The sequence below is a fragment of the Kickxella alabastrina genome (assembly GCF_025024165.1).
Source record: "Kickxella alabastrina strain RSA 675 chromosome Unknown BX661scaffold_15, whole genome shotgun sequence".
NCBI classification, from domain to species: Eukaryota; Fungi; Kickxellomycota; class Kickxellomycetes; order Kickxellales; family Kickxellaceae; genus Kickxella; species Kickxella alabastrina.
Window position 1 is genome coordinate 469,440 of NW_026251486.1, and position 12,303 is coordinate 481,742.

The following is a 12,303-nucleotide window of genomic DNA, read 5'->3' on the forward strand; positions in this document are numbered from 1 at the left end:
TTTGTAAAAAAAAAATTTGAAAAAAATAATGTACAAGGATAAACAAAGCGTGAAACGCCGTGTCATTTTGTAAAAATCAATTACATTGGTTGCAGCAACTGCTGGTGTAGCCCTTGCCAATTTAAGAAAACAGGGAATTGTTGTGGAAATATGAACCGGTTTTACTCTGCGCTTGAATTTTTGACCACTGCATAACAACATAACAAAGCAGTGCACGCATATTTGCCCGGTATTATATATTATGCTATCCCTGGCTGTAAATAAAACAGATGCTAAAAACAAGTGTATATTTTAAAAAAACTGCATGCATACCTACATAAAATATAGCTAATGCTATTTTGATAAATTACATTTTATACAAATGCATTAGGCCTATCATTAAGTAAAATGTAAACCCCCGAGTAAAGTGCGTTTGTGGCCAAAGGTGTGCTTTTAAATATATAGTTACACATTTGAATTTCCAAAAAACAAATTGCAAGTACGTGTTGCATTACTAGTTTTATTTGTTTGCATATGTTTGTTGAAAATGTAAAAATATAGACAGGTTTATGTTTTGTCAAAAAAAATCAACAATAAAAAAGTAAAAAAAACATTACCTGTGGCAGCAAATGCAAACGTGCATTTAATTATATTAACATTCACTATTAAAGCAGCAGTGGTCATATTCATTTTCAAAACCGTTTTTTGGCTTATTGTTTTGAATATGTGGTATTCATAATTCTTAAAAATGTAATAAAAATATATCCAATTATGAACGCCCATCCATGGAATCATAATATTTACAAAGTAAATTAAACCCAAATAGCATAGAAATAATGCAAGAATTTAGACACAAGCAATTGTACAACCATGAGATGATGGCCTTTTTTTAGATCCTACAATTGAATACATGATTACAAATGTCAATCCATGGGTTTTAATTTTTTACTTTAGTCAACCGCGAATTCGGATTTTATTAAATGTAGATTTTATTCTCACATGTGTCGTCAAATAATTTATTTTAAAGTATTTAAAACAATTTATAACATTCTGTTTTGTTAATAAAAATAGAAATGATTTACCGACATCAGCATGGCAAATAAAATGCAAAAAATAATTACAAAGCATTTAATATGTTGAAAATCAATAAAAGATGAACTTTGCTTTTCCGTGTATTTTTATGTACTGGGTTATGCACGTCAGCGCGTTCTTTGTGGCTAACAATTTTAAACATGTCATTTATTAATTTTTAACAAACAGGCATTACATCAGATTAGCTCTAAACGAGCCCTTGACCATACGATACAACCAAATTGTTTTTCAAATATATTGCGGTGTTAAGCTCAAAAATATCTAAACGCTGTGATTTAATTGTGCAATTTGATTTGCAATGTGTAGAACAATTTTCAATGGAATTCAATCAACGCATATGACATAGGGTACTCCCGGAAGAACAATGGTCTGACGCAAACCACTGTATCTGTGATCGGTCAGCTGGATATAAACCTTAGATTGTACCCTATTAAAGCCAAGTCATATGTGCGTGAAATGTATTCTTCCTAAATATTTTCTATTGTTAGAGGCCACATGTCTATCAAATAAGACATAGTCTGCATATTTCCAATATCAGGGTTTTCTTTTGCCAAATGACTGTGACTCATTACATGTGGTTAAAATAACAAAAAAAATCATTTTATAGATATGTGCAAAACGTACCAAACAAGTGTTGACTGCTGAGATGATATGAGCATACAATTTAGTTTGTGCGCATTTATTTACTTTTTCATAATCTAAATAAATTCTCATGACATGTACTAGCCATTGAAAAAAGGTGCGCAACAAACTTTAATAGCTCTTGATACCATAGTATTGTCATTATTGGTATATTTTGCATTTTGCTCATTTGTATGTAAGAACAATGCCATAGATTTGCCTTACATATATCAATCTTGCTTGCTAAGCTAGAGGATATGACGAATATGTGGACTGCGGAGCAAGCTGGTACATAATAACACAACATGCCAATCAACTTCAAATATTGGAGTCCAAAATCAATTGACATACAACTGAACATAGAGCAATGCGTCTAACCTGCAGATGTGTATATTTGGAATAAAAATCATGCAAACTGGCATTCGTATTCAGTCTTCAATTCAAATGCATACCACTCACTATGGCAAACAAATTGCAACACGCGGATGTCTTTGTAGCAGATAAAAAATAGTCATACTGTTTGGGGAATTCGAAAGACGCAATGCAATTAATAGATGTGTTGCATGTCATTGCAAAACAAAATAGATATAGCGAAATAATGGGGGTGGGTAAAGGGGGGGCGTTTGGAATCCAGCACAATCACACACCCCCATGTGCCATGCCCCTTATGCTGCTACCTGCATACTCAATGTCGGCATTTTTTGCTCTTATTTTTTGCACGGGTTAAACGACTTCCACGTCTGCTTGTCCGCTGCATCCTCAGCGTATGCGGCCTTTGTCTAGGCGGGTTAAACGGCTGGTCGACTGGATGACACTCCAAAGTTTGCTTGATGCCTGTTCGTACATTTTTTTGCACCAGGCAATGTCTGTGCTGCTGCTATTCTTATTTCCTCACATAATGCATCTGGTCAGCTAGGCTCTTTTTCTTCTTTATTTTCCCATCACCGCCTTCAAAAGCACAGCCTGTCCAGCCCATGGACAGTCAGTGCATTTTATGTTAAATAGAAAGAGCATCCGCTGTCCTTCCCAAACTTGAACTTTTTGAAAAGACAAACCACTGTCATTTTTCACAACCTTTTAAAAGATAACTTTATCTGTTTAACAAATCGCCGCCTGTCAATTTTTGTATTTCTTTTTTTCACGCCAACTCATCCAATCATCCACACACACACCACTTTTCTGGCTATTTGTCGTTATACTTATCTGCCACAAAACATAACTGACTTTTTGTAAAAGTTTTCTTTTAACCATATACCAGCAACTGTTCCCTTTTTAATATTAATATTTTTGGTTTCTATTGACCCGCCACCTTTTTATTTGTCAAAGGACATTTTTTATTATTAATTTTTATTAGTTTCTCACCATGTTTAACAGCCATACGCATATTAATGGGGAAACCCCAGCGGCCCAGCAGCTCAGTGAGGCCGAGTTCCGTGTTATCAATCAGTTGCGACGCTTGCAACAGCAGCGCGCCCAGTACGTACCCGTCATCGGTCGTCATGAGCCATTGGGGATGATCAGCTACGACGGTCGCCAGTTCCTTGAAATTCGTCAAAATTTTTCACCCATTCTGGTTCCCACTCACATGCTGACCACAGTACGCACATTTATTGCTCAGAACCTGCCGCGGCACATACGGTCTTTGGGTGCACAAACGCAGTCACCGCCACAGTCACCACCAACCTTGCAGCCACCATACATGCCGACTAGCCCTCTGTCAGAAATATCGCAGACTCCACAGACACCGCAGCCAGCTTTCAGGACGGGCGCTTCATTTTACGACAGCACTTCCCCATTGGGTTTGAATGGGATGGGCATGTCATTAGCCCAGCCAAGTGCACCAGTATCCGAGCCGGTTCCAATTCCTCAGATTGACAACAACTCGGCTCTGCTCACTTCTTTGCCATCCAACTTTGCAACTTCGATTTCAGCCATGACCAATGGCGGGTTCAACCAAGCGACATCGCCTCGCCAAAACAGATACATAAGTGCTGAGGATTTGCTTACAGCGGAAATTAAAAGCAAGGGCAGTCTGGTCCATTCTAGGTCCCCATCTATAAGCGGCAAGGTATCGAAGCGCTCGGCATCAACCAAACTGCTCAAGTCGCCAAAAATGTTGCAGCGTGGCCAGGAGTTTAAAGGCCAATCCATGCAAACCAATCGTGTCATTCGTGAGGACTGCGTGGACGACGAGACCATCGAGGACGAAAATGCTGATTGCAACGACATGGACATTGTAAGTGAATATTATGTAAGCGATAATGAGGATGACGAACTCCGCAAACCGGCAAATGCGTTTATTTTGTACAGACAATCCAAAAACCAGGCCCTTCGGAAGCAGAAGCCCGGAATCAGTGTTGAAGCAGCATCGTCTGTTATTGGCAAGAGTTGGCGCGAGGAGTCTGAGGAGGTTAAAAGTATTTTCAAGGAGTTGGCCCAGGTTGAGCGCGAGAAGTACTTTGCCAAGAAGAAGCGCGTACTGGCGCGGCAGAAGGTCAAGAAGGCCGAGCGCGACGAGGTGACATTGTCGCCAACTCCGCGCAGCCCGCAGAAAGCGCCCGAGTTGCTGCCCAAGACTAAAGCGCCCAGCCAGATAATCTTTTCCGAGTCACGCGGTCTGAGCTCGTTTGCACCCGAGGCCCTGGCCGAGGGTTCTCTTAATGTCATGTCGTACCAAGACCACTCCAATTTGCAAATGTCGCAGCCTCGAAATGTGAATGCACTCACTGTAAATACTGACCAAAATATTGCTGGCTCGTCACTGCTAAGAGATTATTCGTATCCTGGAAACAACATAAACCTTGAGCTGAGCGGGATGGGGCCAGCGATAGATGGCTTGAGTTCTTATGACAGGTCCAGGCTTTTTCCCGAACACGCTAATCTAGACTCGTTTTTCACTGCGGCCAGGACAGAAGAAAACAGTGTATCGCAGGAATTTTCCCGGCAGGTTGCATCGTCGATGGAGAAACTCACAGCTGCTTATAGTCAGACCAAGTCGCAGTCAACCTTGACAACAATGGCCATCGACCAGCCCTTGCCCGCAGCTTACAACAATGGCAGGAATGGCAATGGAAGTGTCGATATCACTAACAACAGCAACGGTAGCACCAACAACAGCAACAACAACAGCGGCATAGACTGGACACCCGAGCAGATGACTAATAGCAGCGGGTTTGAAAATATGTTAAATTCTTATTTTAATAAGAACAGCTAGCATGGTTGTTCAAATTCTGTGCCTTATTTAGTATTAATTCTAATATTCAATTTTTTCTTAGGCATTGCGCGCTCTGTTACATAAAATGCCATTGCTATTTATTATTATTTTTGCGTTAAAATTATTTACGTCCCAATATGCCTTGTCTTGCCATTTGTTTACCAAGGCAGCGCTCGGGGAATTGCTTTATCCGTTTCTGTGAGCACTGGTACTACTGCACCTGGATGGGCATTGCGGACATCAGCATCACCCGCATATGCGTGCATATGTCAAATGAATGCAGATTGTCAGACCAGGCAAACAATACCTTATAAGACCTGCTTCATTGTGTTGTCACATGTACGACAAAGCCTTGCAAAATATATAGTACTGTTTTATATTTCTCACAAAATTTTCTGGATAATGTATATATTGCAGGTGAGCGTTACATGATGCAGTGTGTGTTGATCGGCGGCATATGCCAGTGCACATATTTTTTTACAAGATACGATAGGGTGATGGAAAGAAATTATTGCGCTTCGGCAGCCTTGTCAGGACTTGCGAGCAAGCGCTTTGCGAGAATATGCAAAGAGCAGACGGTATAATAGTCGCTGACTAGCCTGGTGACTCACAGTCAACTGTGTACACATGCAAAATAATTAATTTGGCAGACATTCACGCATATTTTCAGCATTGAATATTAAAAGTAGTCCCCAAGTATGGAAATCAAGTACAAATTGACGCGGTAGATCAATTACTAACATGTTGATTTTTAACCATTGCGCAGTACTTAAATATTGTCTAAAACCCAAACGAAACATGGCCCCAGCTGGTAATGGACTTATACAATGGGGGCAATTGGAGAGTAAGGTCTCTGGAAAAATGCAGACTGCTCTCTTCGAACAGCACGCTATCGGGTAGACAATTTCTGGGCGGGTTCCATTCGCCAAATAAGGGATGTCTTGATCATGCAGTGGCCGCAAAGAAGCTTGCTTTGTAAGGATCCAAATTACGTATTTTGCCACGGAAAAAAATTTGAAATCGTGCTAGTCTTGGCGATATCGAACATTAAAATGAGCCTGCGAAAAAAACCAAGATCTGACACGATACTCAGCTTTTTTTCCTTTTGGATTGCCGCTGCACAAATATTTATTGTGATATCATTTACCCCCAAATTCCACCAGAAAGAGTAAAAATAATCCGACAAACTAGTCCTTTAAAAGGAAAGCCGTTCGAGTAGATTCACACCCAACGCGAACTGGTCCTTTGTACGAACCTCTCGCTTTGTTTTGTTTTGTTTTGTTTTCGAGAGCGCCCCGCATAAAAATCAGCAGACCAAGCACATACGCTTTATACAAAATAAAAAACTTTACGAACGGAAATAAAGAGGCGCTGGGGGGGTTGAGAAAAAAAACCAAGTACATTTCTATATTCTACTCACAGTAGCCCTGCTTTACCCTGTACATCTTTCGAGCATAAATGTTATTTGCGGACTTGTCTAAAATTAAGTTGGAATTTAAATAAAGATTTGGACTTTACCATATATAGCCTCGTGTAGCATTCACACACTTTAAAGGGAAAAAGGATGTTCTTGGAAGAAAAACAGGAATAAATGCGAGTGTGTAAGATGGGGGAAATCACAAAGACACGCGGAAAAAAATATATAGACACTGAATGTTGCTCTGTGTTTGTTTTCTTTTTTGCTTCTGCATTTTTTGTAATTATTAATTTTTCGGTGTCCCTTCACTGTACATGCCAGGCATTCTGTTGGCATTGTCATTAGCATCTACATATTCCTGCAGCCTTTTCTCTGTTGTTTGCAAGCACAACTCGCCACACACTGTCCCTTTCTTTTTGTTACCCCACATCTGTTTTTCTTATCGTTTGTTGTTTGTTGACTGGTAAACACAAACATCACCTTTTATCTTATTTATTACACGCTACTTTATTATTTTACAAGGCCAACTATCGACAAAACAGGAAACCTTATTACTCTTGCTTGCCGTGTGGCTCCCAAAAATAGCAGCCTATACCACCCTTCTATTCGCACTTTTTTTGTATTTTTTCTCTATTTATTTATTCTTTCTTTGTGTTCAAGGCGCGAAACGAGGGAGGAATTACGCTTACACATCGCCCGACATGTCCTACACACAGATGGAGCATACGCTGAACTCTGCGCGTATGCCCTGGTCGCATCAGCACCACATCGACGACGGCAGCGACACCGAAAACGCCCGAGCGCAAATCAACAATGCCAAAATATATAACAAAAAAGTTGGGCTCAGCATTCGGCCGTCAAGGGGGCGCATGAGCATGATGCTGTCAGAGGCAACCGCGCAGATGCAGTCGCCAACAGTGCCGAGGAACCTGTTCTTTGATGCGGGCCCGCTGTCTCCGTTCCCGCCGCCATCATTGCCAATGGCATCGATGCCCGCGCCGCCAGTTCCCGCATTGCCAACCATGCCAATGCCATCATTACCGTCGCCGCCGCCGCCGCCGCCGCCGCCGCAACCCGCGTTCTCTCGCGACAGCGTAATCATGATAGATCACAACCTGCCCTTGTTTGATTTGGACTTTGCGCCTATTATTGAGGGGGGCTATGAGCTGAATCCGTCTTTTATGCAGGCCTGGGAGGAGAAGAATAATGGACCACCCGTCGAGCAGGCTCCCAAGACGTTAACAAATAAGTCCAGCAGACTGGTGGATATGCCAGAAAGTATCCTGTTCCCGCGACCGGGCGACGACGATTACAAGGGGAGCGATGGGGAGGCGGCCGCCGAGCTGGTGCCGTACAAGAGCCCGCGGGCTAAAAAGGCCAGCCGGGCGGCAGAGATGGCCGCAGCCGGCATTGGCAGCCCGATGAACGTGGGCAAGCGGTCCACCCCGCGGTCTGCCAGCGGGTGGCAGGCGCCATCCTACCAGAAGCGCAACTTTTCGTTGCCTGTAGCTCTCATTCCCACAATGCCCCGGCTTGAGCTGCAGAGCTACGAGTTTTCGTGCATCGAGCGCCTCGAGCGCAAGTGGGCGGATGTCAAAACGGAATCAACGCGAATGCTCAGCTCGGCAATCTACAAGTATTATTTTAGCCATGGTGAGTGGAGTGAGTTCGAACAGGTGTTTCCCAACAAGGTGCTCGAGGTCTGGGAGGATTTCTGCAGCAAGTTGTCTGCGGCTGAGCTGTCGCATATTAACACCGTGCTGGTCTCGCAGAATCCGTTTTCGGCCGGGGAGAACACAACACAGGAGAAGCACATACCGCTACTTGCCCGCACTATTCCTCTGTCGCAGGCCGTGCGCACTATGGTGTACGCAGAGGATATGCGCTCCCGTGAGAGCTATAGCTCGCAGGGCAGCAGTGGGCCGGAGATTGACCAAGAGTTTGCCGATTGGCTTGTTTCGCGCTTCAACTCGACAAAGGCCAGTGTGGTGTCGCCGTCACCGTCGGTCTTGGCATTTGACGAAACTAGGGCGCAGCGGGTGTCGATGATGCTCGACATGTCGGCACCATCGCTGGTTTTGACGGGTGGGAGCGACAAGGTCCCCCCGGTTCCTGCGTTGCCCCCCGTCCGGCCAGCCCCGATTGTTTACGCCGCCGCCGCAGAGCCTACGACATTCTCCACCATTGTAGAGGTTTCCGAAGATGTTGAGTGTTCCGCAGCGCCGATTTCAAACAAGCTGAAGGCAGACTCGACGGCTGTGGATTCTGGCACGGAGGCTCGGCCAAAGTCATCCAGGGAGCGCACCAAAAAGCCCAATAAGAAGACTGAGTCAATGCATGATAGTAAGGCGTCATTGGTCATTGAGAAGCCGCGGCGCAAGAAGACAATAGACAGCGGCGACAAGTCAGACATTAAGGACCCCTTGGGTAAGCGCGAATCAAAACACAAATCAAAACGCGAGTCCAGGCGCGAGCCCAAGATTGAGCCATTGCACGAGCCCAAGTCTGAGTCATCGCACAAGCAAAAAACCGAGTCATCGCACGGGCACAAGCGGGAGTCTAAGCGGGACCCTAAGAGGGCGTCTAAGCGCGAGTCAAGGCGTGAGCCCGTGGCCGATTATAAGACCGATTCGGAGGAGCCGGTGCCGACGATTAGCTGGAACCCGAGCATGAGCTTCCCCGCCATGGAGCAGCCTTCCCGGCGCCCATCGACGAGCATTCCGTCGAGCAGCAAGCCGTTAACCACGAGCGAGTCAAACCCTTGCCTGCGTCCAACCACAGCATCGCGAAACTCCGAGGCTGCCGACGGTACAGCCACGACGCGGCCGCGGTCAGACTCAAGGTTGCGCAGACACACACATAACTTTTTCATGTCCGAGTCGAACGAGTTTGTCGTACCCACGGAGTCCCTGCGGTTGAGCCGGCAGATAACACGCGAGATTCAGATGAAGGACCTACCGCCGCTGCCGCCCAACGCGGCAGAGATTGGCGAGATGTCTAAGCTGACCGGGTCTAACTACAAGGCGGGGCGGAACACGGCGCCCTCGACAAAGTCTGGGATTATTGCGCACTTCAGCTCGCATGTCGATTTGGTGCGGCGCAAGGACGCGTCGATGGACAAGCCGCGGTCATCGTCCATGGCGATTGACAGCCTAGAGAAGGCGCGGCCCATGACCGCAGTGCCCAAGACAGAGGAGTCCAGGACGTCCAAGGGTTGCTCGGAGGAGTACTCGCTGTCGGCTAACTACGACCTACGCGCAATCCCGGCCGAGGGCAACGGCCCCAGCTGGGGGTTCCGCATTTCGTCGCTGGTGTATCTTGAGCCGATGGAGCGCGCAAAGATGGACACGTCTTCGCATGTCGTGCACGCGCATATTGAGACTATGAACCGCCGCAAGCTGCCCGACCCCCAGAAGGATACACCGCCGATTATGCCGCCGATGCCGGCTATGCCAGCTGAGTCCATGCCACAGCCACTCTTGTCGGCCTCCAAGTCCCTGCGCGGGACTCGACGCAAATCCGTGAGCAAGGCTGACCAGCCCCCGTCTGGATCTGGATCTAATAGTAGCGGCACTAGCACTAGCACCAGCAATGGTAGCAGACCTCAAGCTGGGCTTGGTTTAGGCCTCAGCAGTACCACTAGCACCACTGACAGCAACAAGGCGGTTGATCCGGGGGTGCGCGGCGCCTTGTACGAGTTGGCATACTTGAGCACGCAGAGCAAGAAGGTGTGGTCAGCGAAAGACACAATTTTCGGCAAAATGTTGAAGGCTGGATTGGAAGTGACTCGGATTGCTGAGCAGGACTTTTACGACTTTTGTGTGGATGAGTTGCTCAAAGGCAGCAACGATGCATTCCATGATTTGCAGGCTATGGGGAATAAGGAGGTGGCGCAACAGTTGTTTGAGTCGTTTAATGCAAGGTTGACTGTTTTGCTATCTGGTTCTGATATGGAATAAATATGGAATAAATATTTTTCTTCACCTAGTATTATGCAATGCCCACCAAAAAAACCGTGTAGATATTATATATTATTTTTATTGTGAGCTTGTGCTTTTGATTGATGAACGAATAGAATGGATGTGACTTTTTGGTTTGTTTTGTTGTTTTCTTCATTGATAGAATAAACAATAAAAGTTGTCAGACACTTGCTGTCGTCATAGAAAAAAAGCAAATCTTTGTTTATTGTGTGCGCACAGACATTTTGCATGATTTGTAAGTGCTATTGAAAGTAAATAAACAAAAAAGAAAGACACCCCCAATTTTATTCTTTTTTCAGTCCCCTCAAATGTATTATTGTGAATGCCTTTTCTCATTTTTTTTATTTTTCTTTCACTTTTTTTCCTTTCGAGTCTCTTTATTCATGCATTTATTCCTTTGTATTTTATTGAGTAAATGGCCAAGGAATAAGAAAATTTGATTGGTGTGAGAGAGGGTGTGGAGGGAAAGAGAAGGGTGAAAAAAGGCTGTAAAATGATTTTTTGTGTTTTGTATTTTGCTTTATATAATTTTTTCTTTGACACTATATATTTTTTTACATTATTTCTTTTAACAAAATAAAAAATAAGCCCAATGAACTAACAAGACTAAAAGGCCAAGAATATAAAAACCTGTACTCTCTTTATTTCATTTAAATTATCTTTATTTTATATATATATTTACATTTTTTTCTATTTTTTTACTTGTCTATACATATACACAAACATTTTTAATTTAATTTTAACAAATGACTGCAGGCAGCACGATACGTAAACTATCGCTGCAAGTCAAAGAGCGGTTAACCCTAAAACGGCGCAAACGCAGCAACAGCACCACCACAACCACAGCCGCAGAGGAATACGAAATAGCCCACCCGCATTTCAACAACTCACTACCACCTCACGCACCCGCTGTGCGGACACGCAGTGTTGATGATGACTGTATGCAATGGGGAACATTTGCACCAAACCGACCCGCACCACCCCCACCCGTACCTAATAAATCCAAAGCAGCACCGGTATCGGTTCCTTCACTTTCACCTTTGCCTTTTATTTCAAAAAATGAGAGGTTTAGTAGAGATGAATGGGAAGTTAAAGCTACTGCGGCAATGTTTGGTAGCTCGCGCGGGAGAAGGGATAAACAAGACCGCGCGGTGAAGAATAGCGTAACGCAAGTTCAAATATCAAAACCAGTTATACAGAAAATAGAGTCCCCCACGGGGGTGAGTTTCCCGCGGTTATCCGATGACCGCCACCCTCAGCAACAGAAACAGCAACAAGCTGCTAATGAGAATGATGATAGGGAGGAAGAGGAGGAAGGGTTGGATGAGATTTTGTTTGCGACCAATGCCCGCGTAGACGCAGAAACCAGGGCGACAGTCCGGGGATGTATAGACAGCACCGATGTGTCCCAGCATATTCTTGCAGATTTCGACAGTATCGTTGCCAAAGCATACCGCGACTTCACCCAGACTGCGCTCCAAATCCTCACCAAAAGCCATCACTCCAAATCTATCTCAGAAATAGTCGCCACCTATACTGCCGGCCAATACACCTCGGGACGACCCCCACCCGAGCCACTAAGCGGCTCCATGATGGGCGCAGCTGCGGATGAAGTCGGTGAATTGGCCCTGGAGCTGCACCGTCGCGATATCAGCGAGGTGAAATACAGCTTGGATCAATTGCGGAGGTACGCGGCTACAGGGCTATGCAAATACGTCACGAGCCAGGTGCTCTTGAGCACTGGGGTGGAGAACGACTTGGTGGATAAGCTGGAGGAGGCTGCGGGTGCGTTGAGCTGCACGATGGATCAGATTGATATTTTGCAAGGGCTAGATGGTGCCGGAGCGGTAGAGAAGGAGGATATCAGAGCGCTGAGGGAAAAGGCCGCGGCACATAGAAGGGCCGTCGATCGGCTGAAGGCTGAGGGCAGGGAGGCTGGGGTTATACGAGAGACCTTTGAGGAAGTTCTATTGGCCATCCAAGTATTGTAACCCCCCCTC

General features: G+C 45.1%; 3 protein-coding genes across 3 annotated transcripts; all 3 read left to right on the top strand.

Annotated features, from left to right (window-relative positions):
* Positions 1-3,055: 3,055 nt before the first annotated feature.
* Positions 3,056-4,782, top strand: BX661DRAFT_171878 (uncharacterized protein; the record flags this gene model as incomplete). The annotated part of the gene is made up of 3 exons (XM_051533738.1): positions 3,056-3,928; positions 4,019-4,420; positions 4,678-4,782. 3 exons carry the CDS (start codon positions 3,056-3,058, stop codon positions 4,780-4,782), a joined length of 1,380 nt encoding a protein of 459 aa, XP_051390848.1.
* Positions 4,783-6,596: 1,814 nt separating this feature from the next.
* Positions 6,597-10,337, top strand: BX661DRAFT_184401 (uncharacterized protein). Its single transcript, XM_051536492.1, has one exon. It carries the CDS (start codon positions 7,025-7,027, stop codon positions 10,280-10,282), a length of 3,258 nt encoding a protein of 1,085 aa, XP_051390849.1. The 5' UTR covers positions 6,597-7,024; the 3' UTR covers positions 10,283-10,337.
* A 350-nt stretch (positions 10,338-10,687) lies between these two features.
* Positions 10,688-12,294, top strand: BX661DRAFT_206197 (uncharacterized protein; the record flags this gene model as incomplete). The annotated part of the gene is made up of 2 exons (XM_051538616.1): positions 10,688-11,319; positions 11,503-12,294. The coding sequence occupies exons 1-2, from the start codon at positions 11,050-11,052 to the stop codon at positions 12,292-12,294; spliced, it is 1,062 nt and encodes a 353-aa protein (XP_051390850.1). The 5' UTR covers positions 10,688-11,049.
* Positions 12,295-12,303: the final 9 nt, after the last annotated feature.

What these genes read in the sequence shown, in the direction of transcription:
- BX661DRAFT_184401 (XM_051536492.1), top strand. Translation starts at nt 7,025, where the DNA reads ATGTCCTACACACAGATGGAGCATACGCTGAACTCTGCGCGTATGCCC.